The sequence below is a fragment of the Eumetopias jubatus genome, unplaced genomic scaffold (assembly GCF_037043125.1).
Source record: "Eumetopias jubatus isolate StellerSeaLion01/CBP00866 unplaced genomic scaffold, mEumJub1_p1.0 scaffold_17, whole genome shotgun sequence".
Taxonomy (NCBI): Eukaryota; Metazoa; Chordata; class Mammalia; order Carnivora; family Otariidae; genus Eumetopias; species Eumetopias jubatus.
The window spans coordinates 20,566,181-20,593,814 of record NW_028274823.1 but is presented as its reverse complement, the minus strand read 5'-3'; the positions used below and the strand labels follow the sequence as shown (position 1 = coordinate 20,593,814).

General features: G+C 45.4%; 1 protein-coding gene across 2 annotated transcripts in view; it reads left to right on the top strand.

The window, feature by feature from the left end:
* The first annotated feature begins 617 nt into the window (after positions 1-617).
* The window catches only part of MXI1 (MAX interactor 1, dimerization protein), an 83,401-nt gene continuing 56,384 nt past the window's right edge, over positions 618-27,634 (top strand). The window contains exons 1-2 of one of the 2 annotated variants that reach the window (XM_028095623.2): positions 618-1,079; positions 18,773-18,905. In XM_028095623.2, coding sequence (XP_027951424.1) covers positions 818-1,079; positions 18,773-18,905 — 395 coding nt within the window. In that variant the 5' untranslated portion in view covers positions 618-817. Of the gene's footprint in view, positions 1,080-17,329; positions 17,503-18,772; positions 18,906-27,634 lie in introns of those variants that run through there. The other variant, XM_028095624.2, reaches the window with a different exon arrangement.

Sequence of the window (27,634 nt, the reverse complement as noted above, 5' to 3'; positions counted from 1 at the left end):
GTGTGAGCTTTACACAGCTGGACCAAGGCTGGGAAGAGGAGTGTGGAGAGAGAGGCTTACATCTCCTCCCCCTTCCTGGAAAATAACTTTGCATTTGAAGGAAGAAAGAAAGAGTGAGTAAATCTGTATCTGGGATTTGGTGGCCTGGGGATTTCATTTGACCCCGTGAAGGCACATGCCTGTGCCTGTCTATGTGTAGGGGTGTGTGAATTGGGGGGAGGAAACTTCAGGTTACATGCGATGGGGTTTTCGGATTGGGTTTTTATTTAAAAGAAAAAAAGTCATAGCAGCTACCATTTAATAGGGACCCACTCACTATGTGCGAGGAATTGTGCTGGACCGTTCACGAGGTCTTAATTTTATGTGAAGAAAAAAATAGCTTACTAGTTTGTTTATATGCAGGTCCACTCAGAGGCATCGAGTATTTTTTCCATTAGTGTTGAAATGCAGTGCTCTACTCCGAGGTAAGATTTGGGGAGAGGCGGGGAAGGGTGCGGGGACGGGCAGAGGGCGGTCCCTGCCTCGCTTGTCTCCACCTTTTATTTTGACCGGTCCGATGGCGACAGGCTCGCACTAGGACCCAGGCGCCAGAGCGCCTCCGTCTGTCCTGTAGGTTCATTCAATCTCCCATACACACAGACCCACTGCGAGACCGACACACTCACATACACTCACACACACAACTGCACGCAGCGAGGCTCGGGAAGTCAAGTCGCCTCCTCGCGTCGGCGCCTCCTCCGCTCCAGCCAGCCGGGTCTCCTCTGGGGACCGGAGCTCGGCCGGGCAGCGCAGCCCCAAAAAAGGACGAGCTCAGCGGATGGGCAAACGCGGGCGGCCGCGCAAGGAGGCGCGCTGTGAGGGCGCGGGGCTGGCCCCCGCCGCGCCCCCGGCGGTGGCCGCGCCCCAGCCCCCGGCCCAGCCCGAGGAGCCCGCGGGGACCAAGCTCAGGTGCCCGTTCTCGGACATTTTCAACACCAGCGAGAACTCGATGGAGAAGCACATCAACACTTTTCTGCAGAACGTGCAGATTCTGCTCGAGGCCGCCAGCTACCTGGAGCAGATCGAGAAAGAAAACAAAAGTAAGTTTAGGGGCCCCGCTGCTCCTCGGCGCCCGGCTCTTTCTTTCTCAACCACTTGGGCGACCCCTGTCGCCTGCTCGGCCCGCGCCCCCCCTCCCCCCAACATACACATCTAGCCCTCGGCAGTAAAGCCGATGACACTGGAGAAAGGACACGCACGCACAAAGCTGCTAAAGATGTAACAAAGACGAGCGGGGGGCGGCGAGGGGGGGCTGTCGGTACGTCCGTCAGTCGGTCTCCCGGAGGCTGGGAGGACCGCCGGGTGGACAAGCGGGGGAGTGTTGTTTGCTGACAACTGAGCCCAGAGCTCATCTCTTCGAGGTCGCCTTTCTTCCTTCTCCCGCCCCCCCCCCCCCCCCCGCCCCAGCCTTCTCGGGCAGACAAGTGTTGTTTTTCTGTCGCTCGTTCCTGGGTGGGGTGGGGATTAGAAGCCGAAAGTTGGAAATCGTAGGCAGAGCTCAGCGGTTCAAGAAAAAAAACACACAAGAGACACACACGACAACAATAACAACAACAACCAAACAGCCCTCCGCGGCGTGGGCTTGGTCTGGCTGGCTCGGCTGGGCTTCTCCCTCCTGTCTACTGTGCTTTTTCCTCCCCTCGCGCAGCAAGGCTCCGGCCATCGCGTCCACGGATACAGTCCCCCAGCACCTCTGTTGCTCTGGGGTGCCGCCACCCCCCTCCCCCAAACAGGCCGGCTGGGCCAGGCAGCACCAGCAGCTCGCCCCGGACCCGCCGTCCTGCGCCCGTGAAACTTGGCGAGGGGGACACAGTTAAAAGGAAACTTTGGGATCTCGCAGGAAACAATAGTTGGGGAAGAAGGTGTGGGCTGTTGTGTGCGGTTTCTTTATTTTCCGGGAGACGACTTACGAGCGAGCGCGCCTGGCAAACGCCTGCCTTGTCGATTTCTGCCGTCCTTCTGCCCCCCCACCGCGCCCTCGCGGATTCAGGTGGAGAGCAATGTTTGGTGGTGGTGGTGGTGGTGGGGGTGCTGGGAGCCCCACCCCGGCCTGGCCTCCTTTTGTATTTGTTTGTTTCATTTTTGCCCCTGTCTGCTGGGTCCCCCAGTCCTCCCAGGCAGTCGACTCAGCGTCCTAACGGGGGCACGCGTGTGCGGCGTCTCCAGCATGGTCCTCACAAATAAGAGCTGCGAGAAGGGGGAAGGGGTCGAGGCAGATAAACCGATGTACTGGAGAAAACCAGACTGTTTAATCTGTCCGAACAAGTAGGAAGATCAATGAGACGGGGGGGGGGGGGGGGATGGTCCGATTGCAACGTGTCAGATCTTGCAACCTCCTCCCCCTGAAACACAACAACAGTCCTCAAACACAAAAACACCTTAGCTGACCAACACCCAGGCCTTCAGGGTGAAAGTAACCGTGTGTTGCCAGCGCCAGTTGTGCAGTGGCTGAAGGCAAAAACAAGGATTTGTGTTGGGAGGACGGTTGTGTATGTTCTTTTCTTTCTCTTCTCTCCTGTTTTCTCGGAGTGCCAGGGCTGCGAGAAAGGCGCATCGCTGGCTGTGTAGCCGGCTCAGTTTGCGATTATTCATGGGGGGGGGGGAGTGCATTCGTCAGGAGGGTAGTTTCTGAAAAGCCAGAGCTGGTGGGGAGCTGGGTGAAGACGTGGTTTTGTTTGGTGTGTTTGCTTTTGTTGGAGGGGGGAGGGGCGCGATTTCTTTAGCTACCCCTCACCCCTGTCCGGGGTTCTCCGGAGTCTGTCCCGTGGTGCCGACTCTGGCGGGGGGGTGCACCCAAAGAGGGCACCTTGGCAGTGTGTGGCAAACCTGGTCCCCCACCCCCGCCAAGCATGGTGTACTAAGGAGGTGGCTGGAGCTTCCACCGCGTCCCGCCCCCCCTTCGCACCCGCAGACAATCAGAGACCTCCGCCCCCGCCCCTGCCGCCTCCCCCGCGGCGTCCCCGGCCGCCCTGGCCGCCGCCACCTCCTAGTTTACCCCGTGCCGGGGCTCCGGCGTGGCCACCAGTCACGTAAGCAGAGGGCCGGGCGCGCCGGGCCGGGCTACCCCGCACGGGGCGGGCCAGCGGCAGCGGAGCGGGGCTCCTGTGGCGGAGGAAGCCAGGGGGCTTCCTCCCGGTCCCTCTCCCGAGTGACCGCACTGCAAGCCCCGCAGCCCCCGAGAGGGGTTCGGGAACCTCAGCGCCCCAGTCAAAGTCAACTTCGTGTGCGTAATGAGCCCCTCGGCCCTACTGACCCCCCCTCCGGCCGGCTCCCCGCGGGAGTATTTTTAGCTCTCTTGCCTCTATTTGCCGCCGCTGTTTGGCTCTGCATGACGTGATGCCAACGGCCCCCAGATTTCCCCGAGAGCGTGGGGCGCTGCGCCTTGCCCGGCTTGGCTGCGGGGACCCAGCTCCAGGCCCTCGCCTCCTCCCCAATAGCTCTCGCAGGCGAGGGTGACCTCCAGCAAACTACGGGCGACCATCGCCGGGCCCCCTATTATGCCCCTAGCAAACTGAAGCGGCCCACGGGGGCTGCTTTATTTTCCCCACTTTCGGCCCCCCCCCCCGCCTCCCGCCAGGTCTGGGTTTCCTGGTTCGGAAAACGGCGGGCCCTACATCTGCCTCATTTTACTGGGGGCGCTTCTTCGCGCTGGTGGCGCTCGCCGTTGTTTTCTGCTCGCTGCACACAATGCCCGCGCGTCACGGCGGTCCGCGTGTGCACAGCAATAACGCGAGTTGGGGGGCGGGTCGTGCGTGCGCCGGGCTCGGGCACTGCGGGTCGCTCCGCGCGCGCGGGGCTTGTTTTGCTTCAGAGCCCCGCTTTCCGAAACGCTTACATCATTCAGTCGTTGGGGGAGGGAGGGGGATCTGGGCGTTCCGATAGGACTACAGCATTTCTCAGGTCCCTGGTTTTTGGAAGGAAGCAGGGATCCTAGTTGTTTAATTATTATTATGATGGGAGGGGGCTCAAGCTTTGTTTGTTGGGCAAGTTTTTTTTTTTTTCTTTTTAGGTCACTACTGCAAAGGGCATTGCTGGCCAGCTCAGGTGCACAACCTCCCCGCCTTCATTTCAGCCAGTTCCCCTGTAATCACTTGATCTCAGTTTCTCCGCCTCCTCCTCCTCCCCCTCCCAGCTAGAGACACATGGTTTCCACATGGAGACAAACTTCTTTCCTCTGACTGGACTTGACCTAGCTGCGTTGTTCAGCCTATCGCCAGCGTCAGCTTTCTCTGACGTCACGCGTTGCTGAGGCCAGAGACTGGTGGGTGGGGCTAGGAGGCAAGCCAGGAAATCTCTGGGAGCTGTAGTGTGGCCAGCTGGTACAATCCCTTCTTAAAGGGACGCTCTTCTCCCCTGAGATGGGTGTCAGCCTTGATTCTCCATTTCGGGTTCTGTGAGACCTTTCCGGAATGCACCAGTAGACCTTGGTCACGAGTTCACACGTTTCGTTTTTACTGTTGTTTGCAAAGTACTTACTTGGCAGGAGCTTGCCTTATTTTCCATTGTTGCCAGAACTGCTTTTCATTGCCTCTTTGAGGTTTCCGTAGTAGGAGTGCTCACCAAGCTGTGGCCCCAGTGTTGAATTATTCCCAGTAGATATGGTGAGTCTCTTCGGGGAGAGGGTGTTCAAATTAAGTCACCCAGTATTGCAAGACAAGGATTCCCAAGGATATGCGGGTACCTTTTCCTGACGTTCCAACTGATGTGAATCCTTAAGGATCTCAAATTAAAGGTCTCCAGAGATATTAATCACGGAGACTAGGACCGGTTATCACAAAATCAGAAGTTATATGTAAATCACCTCTGGCATCATCTCCTATATCCATTTGGGGTCCAGTGAAGGGGTGGCAACTTAGGACCGACTGATAATTAGACAAATACTTACTTCCTGTTTTGGAAAAGGTTAAAACTGAAAGGGAAAAAGAACCAGACTCACAGAAAAGCTGTAGCGGGGCAAGTAGAAGCTACTCTTAACAGGTAACGTCCAGAGGATAGAAATGGGTTTCTCAGTGTCTGCAGAAGGTCGCTTTGGGGGCAATGCTTTTAAGAAGAGAAGAATGATTACATGGGAGTAGATGGCATGGATTGCTCTCTGGAGTGGATTATGTGGGTTTGAGGGTGAGGTGCTTTCTTAGGGGCATGGACAGGCCAAGGAGCAGCCTCTTCCTCCTGATGGAGGAAGCTGCTGCTTTGTGGTGTCATTTGGCCCCACCCCGCCTTCCTCTCTTAATCTGCTCTGCTCCTGTCCAGCAGGTCCACCAGCAAGCACGCTTTGCAGTCATGACTCCGTGCTTGACTCAGACTCTTCCCTCTATCTAGAAGGGCTTCATTCTCTTATTCCTCTGAGGTTATTTGTATCTTACTCACCCTTCAAGACCTAGGTCAGCTCCCACGTCCTCTAGGAAGCCTCATCTGGCTATTTCTTAATTCACGGTAGTTGAGATACTGAAAGTTTTATGGTTACCCAAAACAGGGCCCAGATTCCTCCTTTGCTGCTTACTGGCTTTGTGACTTTGGGTACAAGTTACCTAACCTCTCTGGGGTTCCATTTCTTTTTTGTAAATTGAGGATAACAGTAGAACCAGTCTTATATCATTGCTGAACAACTAAATGAGGTACTCCATTTAAACATTTAAAGTCCCTGGAATATAGTAGGTGCTCAATAAATAGTCTCTTCTCTGAGCTTTGATAATCGGTAACCATGCAATCTTCTACTTGCTTCCTGTGTATCAGCTTTATCCTCCCAGGGAGGTGATTAACATCCTAAGGGAAAAGATCACTTATAGCATTTCAGTATAGGCCACCATTGCATATAGCACACCACTGGGCATACAGAGACACTTGATATACATTCTTTGATTGGTTGGATTTATCATTTATTGGCTATGGCACAGTGATCAGGTTTGAAGACCAGGAGACACAGTAAAGACTTTCTGGGGACTCGGAGAAGAGTTGGAAATACTGATCTCTTCCAAGGAAAGAGGGTCTCCCATAATCAACACAGACTGCCCTTGGCCTATAAAGCAGGGGCAGCACAGAGATGATAGGTTAGGCCTAGAGAGTTGAAAGTGCCCACTGTCATCTGCTGTGACCTGGAAAATGAATCAGTTACTAGCAGGGGACTAGGGCAGCCTTGCTAAAATTGAGGGCTTTGATGGCAACTAATGTTCAAGCAGGTCACATTTCTACATAGCAGGCATCTTATGATTCATTCATTCATTCTGCAAACATGTACTGAACATCTACTATGTGCACTTGCTTTTCCCTGAAAACTCTGTGGGCTGATTTACGGTGGAGGTGGAGTGGGATATTTGGTTTTGGGGGCTTTGTGTAAAGAACATTCTTAAATCAGGTCTTTATTTTTTGCTGCATCCTAAATTATGTTTCTCAGATTCAGTTTTTTTTTTCCAGTTTTAAATATGATTTCTGCCCACTGGTAAATGCCAGAAGTAGACTTTGAGGATATTGTTGTGGCTTTCAGAATCCCAGAGCTCCCAGGGACCGGGCACCCTGCAGAGGGGACCCAAGGGACCCTTAGAATATTGGAGAAGTTGAATTGAGCCATTCCTGGTTTGGGGGGAAAAAGGAGGTCCCATCAGTTCCAAGGCAAAACAATAATAGTTGCTCATTGACCCTCCCCAGCTGATGGAAACACTCTCCCATTGACGTACCCAGAAATGGGGATTTTTATCCGAGGATGGCTGGGCAAGAGTTTGGAGGGAACACTGAGGGAAATGAAGAGGGTTGCATGTTGCATCAGCAACTAACTGCATTACATAATATCAGTACTGACTACCATTTTTGAGCACAGACTACATACCAAGTATGGGGCTAAGTGTGCATTATCTCCTCCAGTCTTCACAACAACCCCATGATGTGTGCAATTTTATTACCCCATTTTATGGAGGGGGTAACCAAGATGCAGGGATGTTGAGTAACTTGCCCAAAGGTCATATGGTTTAGTGAGCTGAGTTTCGAACCTAGGCCTCTGATTCCAGAATGAGCCTGCAGTCTTAACCATATATGCATGTACACATTTTCCAGCCAAGGAATGAAGTCCAGAGAGGTAAAATGACTTGCTCAAGGTCACCCAGCAACCCAAAGCAAAGCTGGTATTTGAAACACTCTGTTGATTGTTCAAGGTCTTCCTGTACACACCCTGCTTAGAAAAGGCTGAGAAGCAAGGCCGAGGACAGAAGAGCCAACTAGAGAGGTTTTTTTTCAGACTTGTTCAACTCTCCTGGCCCTAACTCAAGTTTAGGCTCCTAGGAAACACCACCCCCTCCTGCTGCCTTTCCCAAGTCTGTCCTCTGGGCATATCAGAGGACTTGGGCTGTTGCTATGGTACTGGGGCCAATAGCAGGTTCATCAAAAGCCGGGTCTTTTGCCTTTAAAAAAAAGCCCGGCCCTGCAGAAACGAATTGGCCACAAAGATTTGCATCAGTCATTGTGGCTTGTTCTGTTTTAGATCCCCCCTGCCTCCTTACCCCATCCCCTCCTCCCTACCACCACCCCTTTCTATAAATACAGTTGGATAAATATTGATTTAAACTGGGTTTCTGGAGGAGAAGCTCATGGCTGCCCTGGCCTGGTCTTCACTTAGATACCACCAGGATGCCAGGCCTGACACACCTAACCCCTGACAGCTCTGGCTTCCAAATGACCCGTTTGGGGAAGGTGAGTAGTGGTTTTGTGGCTTTTGAGTTAAAAGAGGGAGAGAGAGAGAAGGAGGAGAAAAAGGAGTAAAAAAGCAACAACCCAGCAAGAAATGGGAATCTTCTTGCAGAACGAAGAAAGCAATATTCAGCAGGCAGAAATCAGCGGGGGGCGGGGGGGGGGGCACGTATTAGAGTCTCGCCTTCTGAACCATTCTCTTGACTTTCCCATTCTTCCACTCCATTTTAGGTTTTGTTTTTAAAGGAGGCAGGTGGCAAGACAGAGTGTCAGGGCTAGAAGGAGCCGCAGAGGTCACAGAGCATCCATCACCTTCACTGTATAGATGGGGAGGCTGAGGCCCAGAAAGGGACAGTGGCTTGCCCAAGATGACACAGCAGAGGCAGAACCAGACTCTTCTGGGCCTCTCGCCTGGTGTGAGACTGGATTACAAGCAGAGCCCCAAATTGGGCTTTTGTTTTACAGGTCAGGTGCTTATAAAGTCAGCAATTCTCAAACCTGGTTTACTGATCCTAGGGTGTGTCCAGTTATTGCAAAGGTCATTGCAACATTCTCAATAGTCTTTCAAAATGAAGCTAATGTGAATTTCCCACTTAGAAAAAAAAAATATTTTCTTTTACACTGGGGCTGGGGGAGGTAGGAGGAACCCAAAGGCAGTGACAGTGACAGGATGGCTACCCAAGCCTTATCTGAGGAGGAGAAATACAAGTCTTCCCAGAGGGGCCTCCTCTGGGAGTGGTGGGGGGAGCTCTGGGCTCGCACTGGAGAGAGGCTTCAATTCCACAGGGACAGACACCTGCTCTCTGGCTCTTCTGCTACTAAGGGGAAGTAATTGTCTCTGATATCATTGTCCCTGAGTGGCCTGGCTGGAGGTGTCAAAGCTGTCAACAGCTGACTTGATCTCTCTGGCCAAAAATAATGGGAATTTGCCGCCATCCTCCAGAGCTTGAGACTTCTTTACTTCCTCATCTTGGCTGAGTTGTGTTAGGCCCCTTGCTTGTGAAACATTTTGAAAGTTCAGGTGACCCTTGCTTTGAGCAATAAATCTCCAGGAAATATATGTAAATAGGATCCTTTTCAAAAAAAATTTAGATTGGAGATTCTCTCTTTAAGAGGCCCTCGTGGCATATCCTTTTATAATCTGTGGAACTATGTTGCTTGTCAGGAATTCTCCCTAAATTTGTTCTGTGAATTTCTTCATTCATTCATTGGTTCATTCAAACCGATATGTAAGGAGCACATACTGCTGCTTTATGTCAGGCACTTTGCTAGTCCTGGAGCTACAGTCCCTGCCCTCATGCCCGGAGTGTTTATTCTAGTGCCAGGTTTTAGAAGTTCACTTGTCTTAACGTGAACCCCAACGATGTAGAATTGCATCTGACTTGGACTTGGTGTCTTTGGTTCTAGCCATCATTACAGATGGGACAAAAATTTATCTTAGGCTTCCTAAAGGAATAGTCCCTCTCCTCCCTGCACCTTCTGGGCTGGGTGAGCTACCCCCACCCTGTGTTTAAAATCTTTTATGTTTTGTGTTTGTCTTTGTAATTTTTACAGATCTGACTTTTTTTTTTTTCCTGCCTGAGCTTAGGAAACTAAGTACCCTTATAAGCAGCCTTGTAAATATACACATTCCACTCTCAGCTCTTTATAGATTGGGGCATTCTGTACTTGGAGGATTGTCCATACCAGTATTCCTACCAAGCCCACTCTCCCATACAACATGCCCTTGGCCACATACCTCTTATATCCAACTCCAGCATCTGCTAAGGAAATTTAAACACAGCAAAATTAGAAAGATAAACATAGTGTCCTGGGGGAGATTGGGAAATTCAAACTAAAGCCAATAAAAAGGGATTTGGATTGCCTACTATTTGAGATACTTTACTCTTGTGTCTTTATGGCCATTAGCAATAATACTTGAATAAAGATGATTTGGGACAATTTTAATACTGTTGTATTAAATACAGCAGTTGCATTTAATACTGTTGTATTAAAATGGAGGGCATGCCCAGGGCTGCTGTGCTTGTGGCCATAGGTGGCAGGTGGGAGCTTGGGCGTCCTCTGTTTTTCTTTCTGCAGGGGCCCAGAACTGCCTTATGGCATCCCTGTGTTAATCTCCCTCTTCCTCTACCACACCTGACCTCCCATGCCATCTTTCTTGACTCCTAAGACTCTGAATGCCTTGCATACAACTTTCTTTAATTCTTTTCACCAGCTGTAAAATTTAGCTCAATTCAACAGATAATGTCTAAAACCTGCCAGGAGCCAAGCCCTGTGCTTGGTGCTTTCAAAGTGCAGGCGGTATGGTCTCCAGTTCCAGCTCATATTCCAGTACAAATGATAGACAAATAGAGACCAATAAATAATTCTTGCCTGTCTCCTAGGAGTCTGATAAGCTGTCCCCAAGGGGACTGCTGACAAGTGCAATGTTGTCTCTGTTTTCCAAAGGCATAGCAATAATGGCCCCCTTTACTGAGCAGTTACTATGTACCAGCACAATGCTAAGTGCTCTGTATTAAATCCTCACAACCACACAATCGGAGGGTGCTAGAATTATCCTCATTCGTAAATGAGGAAAGCCTTAGCCTTAGCAAGGCTAAGTTCCCCAAGGCCACATGCTAACATAGAGTGGAGCTGAAACTCAAACCTAGGTTTTTCTTTCTTCTTATGAGAAGTTAGGCCTCAGGGGCAAGAGGAAAGGGCTGGAATCTGGAATGTTTGAAGTCCAAGCTGAGGGTCCCCTGGGGGATGCCTCCCTGGAGTGACTTCCTTCACTTCCCACTCATCCTAGGGCAGAGAGAAGGCAGCCCAAAGCTTCCAGGGCTCTTTGGCTATTGACACTAACGTCAGATGAGGGCCCTTTTTCTGAAGGACACTGGTCTAGGGTGTTGCTCCCTGCATGTGCAGTCAGTCCTACGTTGCCCAGCAGCCCCTGGGGAACTCACCCAACCAGTAGGGCTCCTGTGGCTCTGCACACTAGGATGTCAGGGCTGTGAATCCACACCCTACCAGGCTGTGCTAGGTTTCCTGAAGGCGTTCGAGATTGTGGGGCAGCTGGTCTGGCCCTGCTTGGAGCCAATGGCTTCTGCCAGAGAAGCCAGAGGGGAGAAGCACGTGTGAGCTGCAGAGATGAGCTGTAGACCCTGGCTGCCACCGTGATGGTGTGGGCCAGCTGGTTCCGGTCAAGCGGCGTAGGTCCATCCTCTTCTCCTCCTCAGTGGAGATCGAGGAAACGAGAGTGATCTTAAATATAACTGGGTTCATGTCACGTACTTGTTTCAAACCTTTCGATCCTTTCTTTCCTATCTCAGCCTTACTGTTGAGAGTGAGTGTGGTCCTAAGATGGGCAGCCTTGGCATCTGCTGGGAGCTTGTCAGAAAGGGGACTCTCAGGCCCCGCCCCAGACCTGCTGAATCTGAATCTGTATTTTATCACAATTTCCAGGTGGATTTGTGTGCTCATTAAAGTTTGAGAGGCCGGCCTGGACAGCCCCTGTGATTGCCCTGGTCCTCCTATCCACCCGAAGCCACCCCGCATTTATTATTTATCCTTTATGCCACCTATCACAATTTACTCTGATTTTGCTTGCTCGTCCTCAGTGTGTCAGGCTAGACTACAAGCACCCTGAGCCCCAGGTTCATTAAGTAGTTTCATTCATTTTTCTATCTTCAGCATCTAGCTTAGTGCTCAAGATGCTTAAGGAATATCTGTTGAATGAATGATGAGTTTTCTCTCTTTAACATTCTGACCTATTGTTTCTCAACAAGGGAGCTACCGGTGAGACAGTTCTTCTTGTGCAGATTAGTCCAGAATACTGCAGGATGTAACATTCTTGGTTCCTACTCACTAAATGACAGCAGAACCCCCCAGTCATTGTGACACTCAAGAAAGACACTCCTACTTATTTCCAAAGCCTCTCAGGGGTTGGCATTACCCCTGGTTGAGACCATTGCTCTAACCAGTTTTGTTTGGCTGATCTGATTAAACATACCTTGATGTATGCTGTGGGGTCCCAGAATTAGAAAATCTAAGTTTGAATCTGGTCATTTACCTATGTGACACTGGGCAAATCTCTTAACCTTTCTGGGCCTCATGTGTGAACCAGGGAATCTCAGAGGTGTGCTGAGGAGTCCATGAATTGACTGTATGATGAGCACCGTGTACATAGTTGGCTCTCATTATGTGGAACCTAGTACACAAATGGAGGCATATTGTTCTAAGCTCTCTGGGGAATCCCAGAATCCTAGAATCAGAATGCCGGGGCTGGAAGAGATGGAGAGATCAGGCTTGTCCTTGAGGAGCCAAGGAAGGGCCTGGTGTCTTTATTCTAAATGGTGCACCTGAGGCGGAGAACTCAGCCCCAAGGCAGCAGGCTGGGTGTGTGGCTTAATAGTGTACAGGGCCTGGCTGAGCCTAAGAGTGACCTCCACAAGTTTCTGCTGTCTGGAAGGGAGGGTTGATGCCAGTTGGTGGGGGCAGGGCAGCTCTAGCCAGGCTCCTGGCAGGGGAGGGAGGGTTACCCAGGGCTGTGGCAAGAATGTGGGGCATCCTCTTAGCAGCAGGGAAGGCCTCTGGCAATCTTTTTTTTTTTTTTTAAGGTTTTAAAATCAAGTTGCATCTACCTTTGAAAGAACAGATCATTGCATCCAAAACCTGATACATGCAACAAAAGATATACAGAGTATATTCTTGCTTTTGAATATAGATGCAAACATTCTGAGGAAAATATTAATTCATGAAATGAGCGATGTTTCAAAAGAATAACATACCATGGCTGAGTGGGCTATATGCCAAGGATGGCTGAAAGTCAAGAAATCTACCAGTATAAATGATTATAACCACAAATTAAAGGAGAATAATAAGGGACTAGAGCAACAAATGATGAAATGTCATTTGAAAAAAGTATTCAGGAGGCATTCCTGATGAAGGAAACCATTTCCATACAATAAAGATTATTTACCTGTGGTAGTCTTTTCATTAAACTGGTGTAATGAGGTTAGGCCCCCGGCTTGTCATCACCAGCAAGGGAGTTGATTCCAAGGCCACCCTTTCCTTAGAGAAGAATGAACCTTAAACAGAAAACAAAAGCAGTCTTTGGATCCCTTTGGAATGTAACCTGATATTTAAAGGATTGGGACTCCACGAATTTAAAAAATCAGTTTTTCTAATTTATTTATTTGTTTGTTTGTTTATTTATTTATAAGAACACCAATCAACCAGAAGAAGAATTATGGAAATGGGTAGAGAGCACAGGATGAGAGTCTGTGGGCCTGAATTCTAATCCTTGCTTCGGGGGTTTGATAGATAGCAGCTGTGTGGCCTTTCGGTCAGTTACCATACCTCTCTGGCTCTCAGTTTTCTCATCTGAAAAATGGAAAATGGGAGACTGGATTGAGGAATAAGCTTAATGATATAAACTTCTATGAGATTAACCATGAAATGTTATTTGGTGGGGGGCCGGGGGGGGGGCATTAACTTGGCATGTCCCTAGCAAAGTCCTTTTCCAAAATCCAGAACACCTTCTCAGTTGTACCCCCAAGTGGAATGGATGCTCCATGGGCAGCAAATGTCTTAGATGTGCATGTTAACTGAGTCCTGCAATGCAGATTTCTTCTTGGATCCAAGTTAATGCAAAAAAGAAGCGACAGGACATTCGAGAAATTAACACATCCATTATAATCCCCGGAATAGGCTGCTGTAATAAGGGCCATTTAATAAAATTGTAAGAAGCCCTTTTCTAAGGGAGAAGAGATAGGCCAGGATGGAAGTCAAGTGCAGCTGTTTGAGCCTCTGCCAGTGGCCTGATCTCACCAGAAAACTGAAGTTAAAAAACAACAAACTTCAGATTCAGCGATCTCAGACGAACACTGCCTCCCCCTGCCGTTTCCTCCCGCCTCCTCGCCCTTTCTCTCTCTGTCTCCCCCAGCTCGGGCACCTGGGTGCTCGGTGCTTTTCCGTGTGTTGGGGATGTCAGCCCGCAGCCCTGGCGACTGGAGCCTGGGGAGGCGGCAGCTACCTCTCGGGTTTAGCATTACGTCATCCTTTCTAGACCCAAATTTATCTCGGCTGCACGCAGACCCGCAGCTCTGAGCTGCCGCTGACTTGAGGAGAGCTTACGCATGAAGTTAGGCAAGGCTGACTCACTGGGCAGGAGGAAAGGTTTTCTGCTGCTCTTCACGTTTTGGGGGCCCTGAGGGCAGAGGTGGGAAGGAAGCTGCCCTTGTCATTTTGGGGTGGAGGATGGAAAGACGTATAACTGTGAAGGTTCTCATTTAGGAGCTCAGGACTCACCCTTCCTTCATCTTCAGCCTTCATTACTTGAAAACCCCCATCCTTAAAGATAATGGCAGAAAACAGTGCCCCTGTACAGCAAGCGTTTTGCACTTTCAGGGAAGTTCTCTTAAGCACCAGGTATTACCAATACAGTGACTTTGGCCTTGTAACTTAACCTCAGGGTCCCTTCCCCTCTCTCCATCTCTCCTGTCTGCAGAAAAGATGTAATACAAACCAGTCTCCTCCATTGTTCATGAATCTGCAATAAGTCGTTTGGAAATTTGCATCGAGTAAACTGTGACAGAAAGGACCCCTAAGAATGGAGAGCTTTGCCTGCTTGCTCCAGAGGGCAGCTCGTCCCCTTCTGGGCTGTCTTAGTTAGAGGCCTGGGGCATTCAGGAGGACTTTTTACCATCTTCAAATGAGGCTCCCCTGAGAGAGATACTTTAGGGAGAGGACAGAACCGGAGACTGCGGGTAAGATTCCAGTTTCTTTGGTCGGAAGACTTTGGAAGCCTTGCTTCTTCTCAGTTTCCCCATCTGCATTTATAGGGCAAACTTGATTCATTTGAGCAAAAGAAAGGCCACAGCTGCTTCTAGGTTCCTCCAGCCTGGGACTGGTGCTGAGGGATGGTTTGTGAAGCACATTCCTTTCCTGAGGCTAGAGCCCCAAGCTTTGTGCTACGAGAGGCCTTTGTGACCAATGTCAAAGCAAGAACTCTAGGAGTCGGCCAGAGCAGGGAAAAGGAAATGGCACCTTCAGTTGCTATTAGAAAAGACTGACTATTGCTGTACATAAATCTGCCCTTAACACTGCCTACTGCCCTCCATCACCATCAACTCTGCTATTCTTCAACATATGCAGGTGGCCTTTTTGGTGACTCTTGCCCTACTTTCCATTTCCTCCTCTCCCTCTTGGCCATGACTGTAAAAGAAGGGCTGGTTAATTCATCTGGAGGTCAACTGTGAAAGGTCAGGCACATGCACCGAGCATCCTGCTTTCTCTTAATAACTGCTAGGACTTATGATCTATGGATCTAAACCCCTGTGTATTTTCAGTTGGTACATTTTTTTTATTGCATGTCACATGGTTTATCTCCCATTGGGGAGACTTTTATTTGTCATGAATTTACCTCTTTTAAATTCCTGCAGTAACCCTTTAGCAATTTGGGATCTAAAGCAAGGCGTCTACAAGTGGTAGAAACTAACTTTGAACCTAATAATTTCTGCACTTAACTAACAGATCTTAGTGAATAGCTATTTTCTTTTAAATAATTCCATTCTTCCCTTTACCCAACATGTCCCTTGTCGAGAGTGGTTGTTACCAATACCTAATGGGAAAGCCCAGATCTGAAGTGACAACAGAAAAAATCAAGTCCCTATTTCAAAGTCTTTACAAGAGAAATAAACTCTCCTGTGAACAGCGTGGGAACACCTCTCATTTTGGGTCTCCCTGCATTTGATGGAACATCTATTTGGTTCTTAAATGTGGTGCCAAGTGTAATATTTAAAAGGGCTGGCATAATTTTGCAGCTTTTGACCTCATTGGAAATCTTGTTCACTTTGAAAAAAAAAAAAGAAGAGGAAGAGAGAGAGAGAGAGCATTAAAATGCAGCATGAATCTCATGACATTTTTGAGAGTAAGATTTTCATTCTGAGATGATATTTTCTGCAGTAGCCACTGGAATGACCACAGGGAAGGGGAAATTCTCCCCTCACCAAGAGCTTCCTGTTATTTTGGATGTCCACCAGCAGGTTAAAATAATCAGGGTGGGAAAAAGTTATGGCTGTTTATACAATTCCCAGCTTGCTCCTAGAGCATTCAACAGTTATGACCCTCTTGCCCTTCCTCTCCCTAGACCAATGGTTCTCAACTGGGAGTGATTTTTGTGCCCCAGCAGACATTTGGCAATGTTTGGAGACCTTTTTGGTTGGTAGTGTGCTACTGGCATCTAGTGGGTAGAGGCCAGGAATGCTGCTGAACATCCCACAAAGCACAAGTCTGCCCCCCCCACACACACACCAAAGCACAAGTCTGCCCCCTCCCCTCCTGAATTATTTGCCCGAAATGTCAGTAATGCAGAGGTTGAGAAACTCTGGTCTAGACTTTGAGGGCTTGTTAGATGGAGGACTTGGAATGAGAACGGAAGAGAGGGCAGCCATTGGCAATTCTTTAATGTGGTCCCTGCTCTCTTTAGCCCCTGCTTTCAGTTCCCTCTCTATGGAGGAGAACAAGAGAGGAAACAATCATCATAGCTTCCATTAACTGAGTGGCATGTACTAAGTGCTGGAATTTTTTCGTTTAATCTTCACAATAAGCCCTACTGACTATAGACTCCTTGAGAGTAGAGTCCATGTCTGTTTCTCTCATTACTGTACACATTATGTCTAGTACAGTGCCTGGCACATGGCAGGCCCTCAATGTTTGGATAAATGGAGTAACTGTATCTATTTTATACATGAGGAAAATGAGGTCTGAAGAGTCCAGACAGGTAGTGTAACTAGCAGAGTCAGGATTTAAAGTGAACCCTTTGGGACTTCAGCCCCAAATCACTTATCCACTGAATTATGTCCTTCACTGGCAACACCAGAGAGGATTTCTAGCCTCTAAAGTCACTAGCGAGGGGCTGGAGCAAAATAAGTTTTAAAAAAAAAAAACGCACGAAATACAGAACTACCTCTATGTGGAAACCAAGGTGGAAGAAGGGCCTCATGGAAACTTTCTGTGGTACGGATGGGATCATCCCCTGTTTCTGAACAGTGATCTTGGCTTTTCAAATGCTTGTGTGTGCGCCAGCCGAACAGTACGTTTTGCGATGGGGAAACTGAGGCATGGAAGTTACATGAAAAAGTGGTAGTAGATAGAGGACTAGAACATGGCACTTCAGATAATGAATGCTCCAGGTCCTGGGCACCCGCCGGAAGTCGCTGAGAAAAGAGCTTCCCGATAACTGGCTCAAATTCTTCCTTCCCAGAAGTAAAGCCCAGATAACTTCTTAGTCTTTATACCCTAAAGACCGAAGTCGAACGGGACTACATTTCCCAGCTGCCATTGCGGAATTCGGTAAAGCGCAGGCGCACTGAGGTGGTATGTGTACTACCACTCCCGGTGTACAGTGGGAGGGGGCGGGACTACATTTCCCAGGAGGCAGAGGAAGGGGCGGGACGGGGCGGGTCTCGGTGCTGCGCCCGCCCCTCCCCCGTGCTTGCGCGGAGAGGTAAACAAACCGCGCGCGGGCTTGCCGGCGGCGGCGGGCGCGGCGGGCGCGGCGGGCGCGGCGGGGGCGGCAAGGGGCGGCGGAGAGCGCGCCGAGCCGCGGCCGGGCTGGCCCGCCCGCCCGCCGCACATGTCCCGGGGCGGCGCCGGCCTGTAGCCGCCTGCGGCGCCTCCTGTCGGCCGGGGAAGGGAGCGCGGAGCGGCCCCGGTCGCCACCAGCGGTGCCCATGGAGAGGGTGCGGATGATCAACGTGCAGCGCCTGCTTGAGGCGGCCGAGTTTTTGGAGCGCCGAGACCGAGGTAACGGCTGGGCGCCCCCGCCTCCGCCACCACCCAAGCCCGCGCACTCCTCCGCGCGGGGAATGCGGTGCGATGTGTGAGGGGAGGGAGGGTGCGGGTGTGAGGAGCGGGGTACGTGCGTGAGCAGGGGAGGCAGGGCTCGTGCGTGAGGAGTGCGTGTGTAAAGAGGTGCGTGCATGAGGAGTGTGAGTGAGGAGCGCGTGTGTGAGGGAAGGGGTGTGTGAGGGGAGGGAGGGTGCGTGTGTGAGGAGCGGTGCGCTGGCGACAGGTGCGTGGGTGAGGAGGGATGCGGGGAGGCGGGGGTGCGTGTGAGGAGAGGTGCGTGGTAAGGGGGGGTGTGAGGAGGGGTGCGCGTGGGGAGGGGAGAGCGGGTGGGGAGGGGTGCGGGTGATGGTGGGCACCCGGAGCCTGCGAGGGGAGGGGTGCGGGAGGGGCCGCGCGGGCCTGTGTGTGCGGGGAGGACGAGGATCTGGGGGCAGAGGGGAGGTGGGCCAGAGCAGAGGGAGGGAGTGTGTTGCGGGTGGGCGCCAGCCCGAGGACTTGGGAGGGAAGAGGGAAGAAAGAACTGAAGGAAGGGGGTAGGCGGCGGCGCAGGTAGGGGTGGAGGAGGCGAGGCTGGCGGCCGAGGAAGGGAATGCCTGCCGAGGAGCCCGTGGGGAGGAGGGTGCACACCTGTGGGGAAGGGACCTCTGAGAAACTGAGGTGGGAGGAGACGGGACCCCATTTAGGGACCGAGACTAGAAGAGAGGTAAAGAGACTGGGGAGTGAAGAGTAGGAACTCTGGAAATTAAGGTGTCGGGGGGAACATGTCCTCCGAGATGAGGCGATTGAATGGTTTGAAATACGTGAAAATGGAACGCTTAGGGAGAGACCTAGAATGGAGAGAGTTAAAGGGGGATTTCGAGGCGGGTGAAATAATTAAGGTGGATGGGGGCTAGTCTTAGAAATCAGCGTGTTTCAGTCAAGAATTCTTGGAGAAAAGGATTTTGGAGAGGATGGAGAAATTACTTGGTTTAGAAGAAGTATCTGTACCCCTCTCAGGTGATGGGTTGGGTCTGTATATAATGTTACAGAATCGATGTCCTGGTAAGGAGAATTTTATCTTCCCAAGCAAAAAGTGGGAAAATATTACCTCCTTTTCTTCTGCTGTTTTCAGCAACATTTTACTGCAGGGACTTTAGATCTGTGGATCCATGGATTTGGGTACATTCCTGTTATCATGTTTCTCTCTCTCTCTCTCTTTTTTTTTTTTTTTTTGCTGTCTCTTTAGAGTGTGAACATGGCTATGCCTCCACGTTCCCCTCCATGCCGAGCCCCGGGCTGCAGCATTCAAAGCCCCCAAGGAGATTGAGCCGAGCACAGAAACACAGCAACGGGAGCAGCAACACCAGCACTGCCAACAGGTAGTAAGCTGGGAGGTTTAGAAAGGGCAGCTGGAGGGAGGGAGCACACACTCAGGCAAAAGTGCAAGCCCTACTCACCTCAGTTCTCTAATACCAAGTCTGGAGCAACACTGACTAGCCAAATGAGTTCCCTTACCACCATCCCCGGAGCTTTGGCCCTTTTAAAGTAATAAAGTCTAGATATCATAACCCGACTTTGTGTGGAAGGGAAGGAGTAGAATCCAAAAGACAACCAAAGAGTTCTTGCTGGGTTTATTAAGTGGGGAGATCTGTGACTGAGAGGGACAGTAAATTGAGACTTGACAGCATGTGTCCATGCATGCAGCCACATGCTAAAAGTAATCTTGGGCCAGCTTTAAACTTGGACAATCCAAGAAGAATTTTTAAAAACCAGAAATAGCTCAGGCAGTATATAAGGCAGAATCAAGGGTTCTGTTAAAGGAATAAAAGTATTTGATTAGAGTAGGAAGTTAGTGGGCAAGGTCTATTTGTTGTTTAAGGGTGAAAGGGAAGACCATGCTATGAAAGTTGTATCTCTTACTTGATAAGATTGAGTTGGTAAGGGAGCTTTTAAAGGAAAAACAACAACAACAACAACAGAGAAAGAAGATGCTTATTTTTCAGTCCAAAGAGATCCCTAGAAAATGCTTGTCTGGATGTACTCAGACACAGTTGACTTCCATTTTTTGAAAACTTTTGGTAGTGCCTGGCTGGGTCAGTGAATTCTAAGGATTCAGCTCATAGGAACTTTTCAAAAGGCCATCTTTAAATCAACAGATGCTGTTTTTTCCATTGACAAGAGGAATTAAGTGAGACCTTTTTTTCTGATCCCCAAAGCTTTGTCTAGAGAATGTAAGCATTTATTTTGGAGAAGCACAGAGCAATCTCTGGGTAACTAAGGTTGCCTGAAGAGTTTGGGGAACTCCAGACAGGTAGTTGGGTAGTCACTTGGGGAAGTAGACTGGGGAGAGAGCAGGAATAGGGGCTCTTACTAATAGATGCAGGAAATTTGAGGCTCCTACAGATAGTAATTAGAGCTCAAAAGTATGGATCTTCCCACTCTGCATTTTTGACATTGCTGAGGCAAAACTAGGATTCACCCTTCCCCCTTTGACTAATCTTTAAAGCTGTATGTTTCCTTTTTTGGCTTCTTCATTAGGACTATTCTGTGTTTGGTTTTTTTTTTTTAAAGATTTTATTTATTTATTTGACAGAGAGATCACAAGTAGGCAGACAGGCAGGCAGAGGGAGAGGGAGAAGCAGGTTCCCTGCTGAGCATGGAGCCCAATGCGGGGCTCGATCCCAGGACCCTGGGATCATGACCTGAGCTGAAGGCAGACACTTAACGACTGAGCCACCCAGGCACCCCTATTCTGTGTTTTTTAAACTTAACTTTTAAAATTATAAAAATAGTTAGCTATAAGCTTAATATGCTGTATTTATGTTTGTGTGTCAGTTGGTCTAGAGGGTTTTTTATGGTATGAGAGTTTTGGGATGAAAATATGTAATATGATATGCAGCATTATGAATTTTTTTGTTCTTCACAGTTTCTCTGGTTCAGTGTCAGCAACTAGGATCTATATTTCAAGAATTCAAATTCATGGGTTTTTCAATCCATGTGTAGATTAAAAAAGGTTTTTTTTGTTTTTGTTTTTTAATTTAGAGACATGCAAAGAGTATCACATAAGAAACCAGACCTGGGTTTTGTCATGCTACAAGTATTTACTGAGTCTTTCTTATTTTGTAGACATCACGTAAATGATCTTATTACATTTTTTCTTCGTCCCTCTTCTCATCTGTAAAATGAAGGGAAGGACTACATATTTACCAAGGTCCCTTTTTCCTCTGAAGTTCTATGACATTGATTTATTGACAGTTCTAGAGATCAGTTACAATATTAGTTATTCAGTATACCACTCCATCATTGCAGATGTGACATTGTTACTGACAATTCAAGGATTATGGATGCATAAATAAGATACACATTTCTAGATTTTACCAGTTATGTTACAGGTCTTTAGTAAATCTTTGTCATCTATTGACTTATACTTTGTTCAGCTTGGGGTTTTGACTAAGTGGTGTTTCTGTTTCATGGTAGTGTTCCTGTTAGGATTCTACTATTGTGTGTGGGACCACAGTGCTAATTACTGTATGTTTTAGCACAGCACATCAGAAAATCTGTAAAACTACAGGCATGCCATGTTCTTATAGTATCCATGGGAAAATAATTATGTATACATTGGACCACCCAAGACTAAGGAAGATAATTTTTCAGAGGAATATAAGTAGTAAGAAGGAAAGAAAAAGAGAGAGCAAGAAATAGATTTTAGAATATATTAAGGTCCACCCATGTGTGGGGTTTAGACTGGGGCCTATAGATGAGAACTAGTATGTTAAAGTCAAACACTAGAAATTATTTTTCCTTACCATTTGTTTAAAACTTCTGCTTCATGGAATAGAGGAGCCAAGGATCAATTTCCGATGCTGGGGTATGTGGGAAATGGGGTTGTTAGTACATTTGAAGGAGACCTTATGGACATCTGTTAACTTTAGGCCTATTACTGGATTTAGTAGAAATTTTATTATATTGGTTACATAAAGCAGAAAGAAGACTTGTAAAAATTTTCCATTTATTAGTCATCTGAAACAAGGAAAGGAATAGAGTTATGAGGATATCTGTCTTATTTTCCTGATCAAAAAGCTACTTGTGTGGAAGTTGCTGTTACTATTATGCATCTTGGATGTTGATATCTTGTTTGTCATAAGGTGATATTTGTTTCCCTGACATTGTAGCATCTTTCAAATATAATGTTGGTTGGCTTTTTCCCCCTGATATTATCAGGTATAATATGATCTCCCTGATATAACTCTTGAAATCTTATTTTCATATAAGTACAAAGGAGAGAAAAAAAATAAGTGATATAATGTGATATTACAAACATGTACCTTGAAAATCCCAGTAATTTTATCATTTGATGTCCTTCTAACTGACAATTCAGAAGTGGGACCTATAATATGTAATTATTTTTTAAATACATGGTTGACTTTACTGTAGTCTTGGTCATGACCTTCTGGCACATTTCCTAAAATCACCCTTCCTAAGATGCTACTGCTATTAGAAAACCTGGCTGCAATTGCTATCTGGCTCATTGAAGAGCATCACATAAGCTCAGATTCCCAGCTTTTTACTGTTTGGTCTCACAACTGAAAAATTTAAAGATCTGTCATCTTTAAAACTCTACTAATGCTACTCTACCTGGCTTCATTGTAACACTGATTTTTTCCTAAGTATCTCTTGAATCTGCCTTCTTTTCCCTTATCTTCATTACTTCCCTCCTAATGAGATACCATCTATCTCTCACCTGGAGAACGATTGTAACCTAACTGGTATCCATGTAACCACTCGTGCTCCATATACAATTCTGATGAATTATATTGGCTAGCTTTCTTTGAATTCCTTCAATACCCCATGTTTCCTCCTACTTCAAGGTCTTTGCACATATTCTGTTCTTTCCCCTTTTGCCAAGTTGTCTCTATCTAATAACACTCTTATTTCAACTCAATCATAACTTCTTCAGGGAAGCCGTTTCTCATGAGCCAAAGTAGATCAGGTGTTCACATGATGGCACTCCTACTTTTCCTCATGGTGGTGATTATAGTTTGTAGAAATACAGTTCTCTGATTGATAAATTCATGTCTCATTCATTGGACTAAAAACTCCATGAAGGCAGAAATTGAATCTCTTCTGCTTATGGATTTACCCCAGTATCTATCACAATGCCTTGTACATAGTAGGTGTTTCTTAAAAAATGGAAGGTTTTCAAACTCCAGGTAGACTGCCCTCTGTGAAACTGAATTTCTCTTTTGTGCTGAGTACCATATTAAAGTCTGGAAGGAGAAATGATACAACTCCTGCTTTGGCAAACTCTGATTACATTGTATTCTGGAGGATGTTAACGATAATATATTTGGAAAGGAAGATAATATGTAGTATTTGAAGAATAAAAATCTCCAACTTCTCTTAAATGTATATTATAGTATACTATAGTATAATATATAAGTGTATTATAGTAGACTATAGAATGTTGCAATTAATTTTAAAGAACACTCATTGTCATCCTGTCGTGAAAATAAAATCATAAATGTACCCGCAAGAACCATATGTCTGTCAAATATTGGCAATAAATGTTGGTATGAGCCTATGACACATAGTAATTGCATTGTTTTAAGCTGATGTAGAAAGTCATGGTAAGTACCAATTTATGTTTGATTTTTAAGTTGATGAAAAATTTATTCTATTTGGTATCCTTTGGATATTAAAGAATCTCACAAGACCAGCCACATTTCAATTCCACTTGTTAGGATTGAGGACATTAGAAAACAGAACAGCTTTCCTTTTGCTTATAAGGCTTTATTTTAATTTTTCTTTTTTTTTTTTAAGATTTTATTTATTCATTTGACAGAGAGAGACACAGCGAGAGAGGGAACACAAGCAGGGGGAGTGGGAGAGGGAGAAGCAGGCTTCCCGCCGAGCAGGGAGCCCGATGTGGGGCTTGATCCCAGGACCCTGGGATCACGACCTGAGCTGAAGGCAGATGCTCAACGACTGAGCCACCCAGGCGCCCTGTTTTAACTTTTCTTAAACTACAGAATTATGAAATGTTTTAGTCTTAAAGGGAATGATTGTATTGTTATATTTTCAGCTTTAAAGACTTTTTGGTTGTCTTCTTCATGGATTATTAGGTTTTTGGGGGAAGTAGTGGTGAATTTTTTTTTTTTTTTTACAGATTTTATTTATTTATTTGACAGAGAGAGAGAACAAGTAGGCAGAGAGGCAGGCAGAGGGAGAGGGAGAAGCAGGCTCCCTGCTCAGCAGGGAGCCTGATGGCAGGACTCAATCCCAGGACCCTGGGATCATGACCTGAGCCGAAGGCAGCCGCTTAACTGGCTGAGCCACCCAGGCGCCCCGGTGAATTCTTTTTTTAAGAAACTATCCTTTTACCAGTAGAAGTAATTTCAAATTTGTTATATTTTCTATTTTTATTCTTAAATATGTACCTCGTTGTTCACTGAATAGTTGAATGAAACCTTATTTTTATTGTGAAATTTCTTTTTACTATTCTATGCTTTTCAAATTTTCTATATCAAGAAATTGTTCCTGAGTCTCTATCGAATAGATAACTCAGAGTATCAGGACAAAAGTAGAGATTAGTAGCAGTTAAACTCTTTGTGATGTTAGTATTGTTCTTCAGTATTTTCCAAATGTTGAGTGATTAACACCTCCTGTGTGATATTTTCTGTGATATTCTGTCTTCCCCTAAAACTGAGTTTAAATGAAAAATTATCAAGAATTATTTATGTACCTCACTGTAAACAAACTCAGACTTTCCATTAAATGCTTCATTGAAGCATACGTTTGCTGTTGGAGTTTCTAAAGGACACATTCCCTTATGGAAGTATTGTTTCAAGGAGACTTGATGATCATGCCTTGTAAGTCAGTAGGATAGCTGCTTCTGTTCCTATTTGATTAGCGGCCTTTTTCCAGATATTGAATACATGGTGTGGAAGATCACAAATTATAAAAAGGGAATTCAAGATTTCATTCGGTATAGTTCTCTGCTTTATGAAGGTAAGATATTATCACTCATTTTATGATTAAAACTCATGTGGCTTAGAGATGGTAAGAGATAACTAACTATAGGTGGTGGTTGATTTAATATCAAGCTGGATTTTCAGCAGAATGTGCATCATTCTAACCAGATGAGACTGTTGACCCGAAGAAAGCTTTTTCTTCTAGATTTCTCCTTGCAAAGGAAACAGCATTGCATTCTTTTGGACATAGCATGATTCTTGTCACTTCTTAAGTGAAGACAGTTTTGAAGATACTAATCTAATCAAAGAGCTTTGATGGTATCGTTTGACAAAATGTATTTCCAGATCCCATTTTTGGTCAATAGTGCTGATGTAATATAAGCATGCATATTTTTTTGTTAGATTGTTTTTATTTTTCTTTTTGGCTTCCTACATTTTAAAATACTGGCAGCTTTCTCTCCCCTCTGCGTATGTATGTAGGTGTGTGTATGTGTGAGAGAGAGAGTGTATGTGTGTACAGCATCTTCATTACCATTTGATGAAGGAAACACATGTTGTCAAGTAAACATATAAATATATTATTTCAAACTATGATGAGTTTAATATAGGAAAAATAGATGATCCTGTGAGGAGTGTAATGGGGAGGACCTGATTAATTTTGATAGATAAAGGAAGGCATCTCAAAAGTTGAACCTCTTGCTTTATCTTATCTTGAACATTTTTTTCATGTTCATACACATCTGTTAAATCATATTAAATTATAGCATGATATTCTGTTTCATGTTTTACCATAATTTGTTAAGCCAGTCATCCATTGATGACATTTAAGTTATTTTTAGATTTTTTTTCATTCAAAACAGGGCTACTCTGAACATCTTTTTGCAGATAACCTTTGTACGTTTGTCCACCTAGATTCTTAGGATAAACATCAAGAATTAAAATTGTTGGGTCAAAGGGTAGGATCCGTCTTCAACAACAACAACAATAATAATAATAATAATAATAATAATAATAGTAACCCTCTGCGTTTAACATACTACTTGTCTGTAAAGCCCTTTAATGTATATTATTACCTCATTTGAATTTCAGAACAGTTCTGTGAGGTAAAATGAAAATATTTTCCTTATTTTTTTTTGATGAGGAAACTGGACTGGCATGCAAGGTAACTTGCACAGGTAGAACCAGGAGATAAGACAAATCCCTGGGATTTGTTTCTCTGGGATCAGCAAACAGCCCTTCGTAATAATTTACTTAAAAAGTAAGACTTAGTGACTGTAACCTGAAATTTATGTGTTAGCACTCTCCTTTTCTGCTCTGCCAAATGTCTGAAACGTGTGGTTTGCATCTACTGCTTTAATACTTTCCCACCATTGCTTTTCAACTTTTGCAATTTGCTTCCTCAATTTGCTTCCTTTTTCACTAGTTATTGATACTGCTTTCTTAAAGGTAATTAGTAACCAAATTTACCGAACTTATACTATGTACATAGAACATGCTTCTCTACCATAGAGGAGCTTATGGTGTATTTGGAAAAATATGTGTGTAATGAAATGGTAAATTAAACAAGTCAGTAAGATGTTATAAACGTGGCTATATTTGTCAGATGACAGTATACAGATTAAATTATTTAAATTCACAGAAGAGATTACAATAGGTTATTGTAGAAATGTTATAGATTCACAGTATATACTTATTCATTAACTTTGACATACATTGAAGGAGATATAGGGATTCCATAACTTAGTATAAGTGAAATTCCTTATGTTTTATTTAAGTAATTTCTTATAAGAGAATATATTTGGTTTGGTAGATAATTTTGTTATTAATGTTACTACATACATTTCAGGGGAAAAGTGTTGTGGGTTTTCTTTTTATTTAGTTTTATGACATTGGATAAAAAGGTTTCGGTGTGGTATTTATTTCATTACATTTCTTTATTATGGGAAATATTTTTGATAGTCTTTTGAAAACACTATGTAAACACCATTTGTGGAGGCCACATGATGAGAGCTTTGAAGCCATTTGAAATGGGCATTTTTAAATTATAGAAGAATATAATTTTATTTTATTTATTTTTAAAGATTTTATTTATTTATTTATTTATTTATTTATTTATTTATTTATTTATTTATTCATGAGAGACAGAGGCAGAGGAAGAAGCGGGCTCCCCACGGAGCAGGGAGCCCGGTGCAGGACTCAATCCTAGGACCCTGGGATCATGACCTGAGTGGAAGGCAGACGCTTAACGACTGAGTCACCCAGACGCCCAAAGAACGTAATTTTAGTATCAGTCAATGTATTTTGATAAAGCAACTGATTTTCCTTTATTCTTATTTTGATTAATTAGGGACAATTCGGATTCTCTTTGAGGAACTGTAAAGAACCTTTGTTTTTATGTAATAAGAGACTAGAGGGTAAGATGTAGTAAGTTTGTCTTGGTATTAGAGGAAATGTAAATTTTGAGGTTTTTAATTTTGATTACCATAATTTTGTGTGGGAGTATATATCTTCAATATGAATAACAGGAAAAAAAGTGATCTTCAGATTTCACAAAAACTCTGGATGAGATATTATTGTTAATCCTGAATCTGCTAGGATTGGTTTCTGTAGTCTTTTTTGGTAACAGTCAATGCACAGAAGTTATAATTTAAAATTTAGACTTCTAGCCTGGCTCTAAAACCATTTGGTGTTCTTAATATTATCATTTTAACATGTTATTCAGTCATTTGTCCTCTGGAAGGCTTGTTACTTTCTTGGAAATAGTACTATAAGCCAAAAAGAAGTATTTGAATCTCATTTTTCTATAGAACCATTGTTTATTAGGGAGGTTCCTAAAAGCTCAAATTCTAATATTTTTATGGAATTTAGCACAAATATCATACTTAATCCATTTAAAGAAACAAAACAATATATAAAATTTATATGGTATATGTATGTATACAAGGTATATATATACACAATGTATACAATTTATTATATATTATATATAATATAGGTATTATATATACATAAAAATATATATTTAAGTATATAATATATACTTATAAAATATATATTATTATTAAAATTTACTATTGTATATATATACAATGTATATATATACAATGTATAAAATTTAAACATTTTTAAGTATGTAT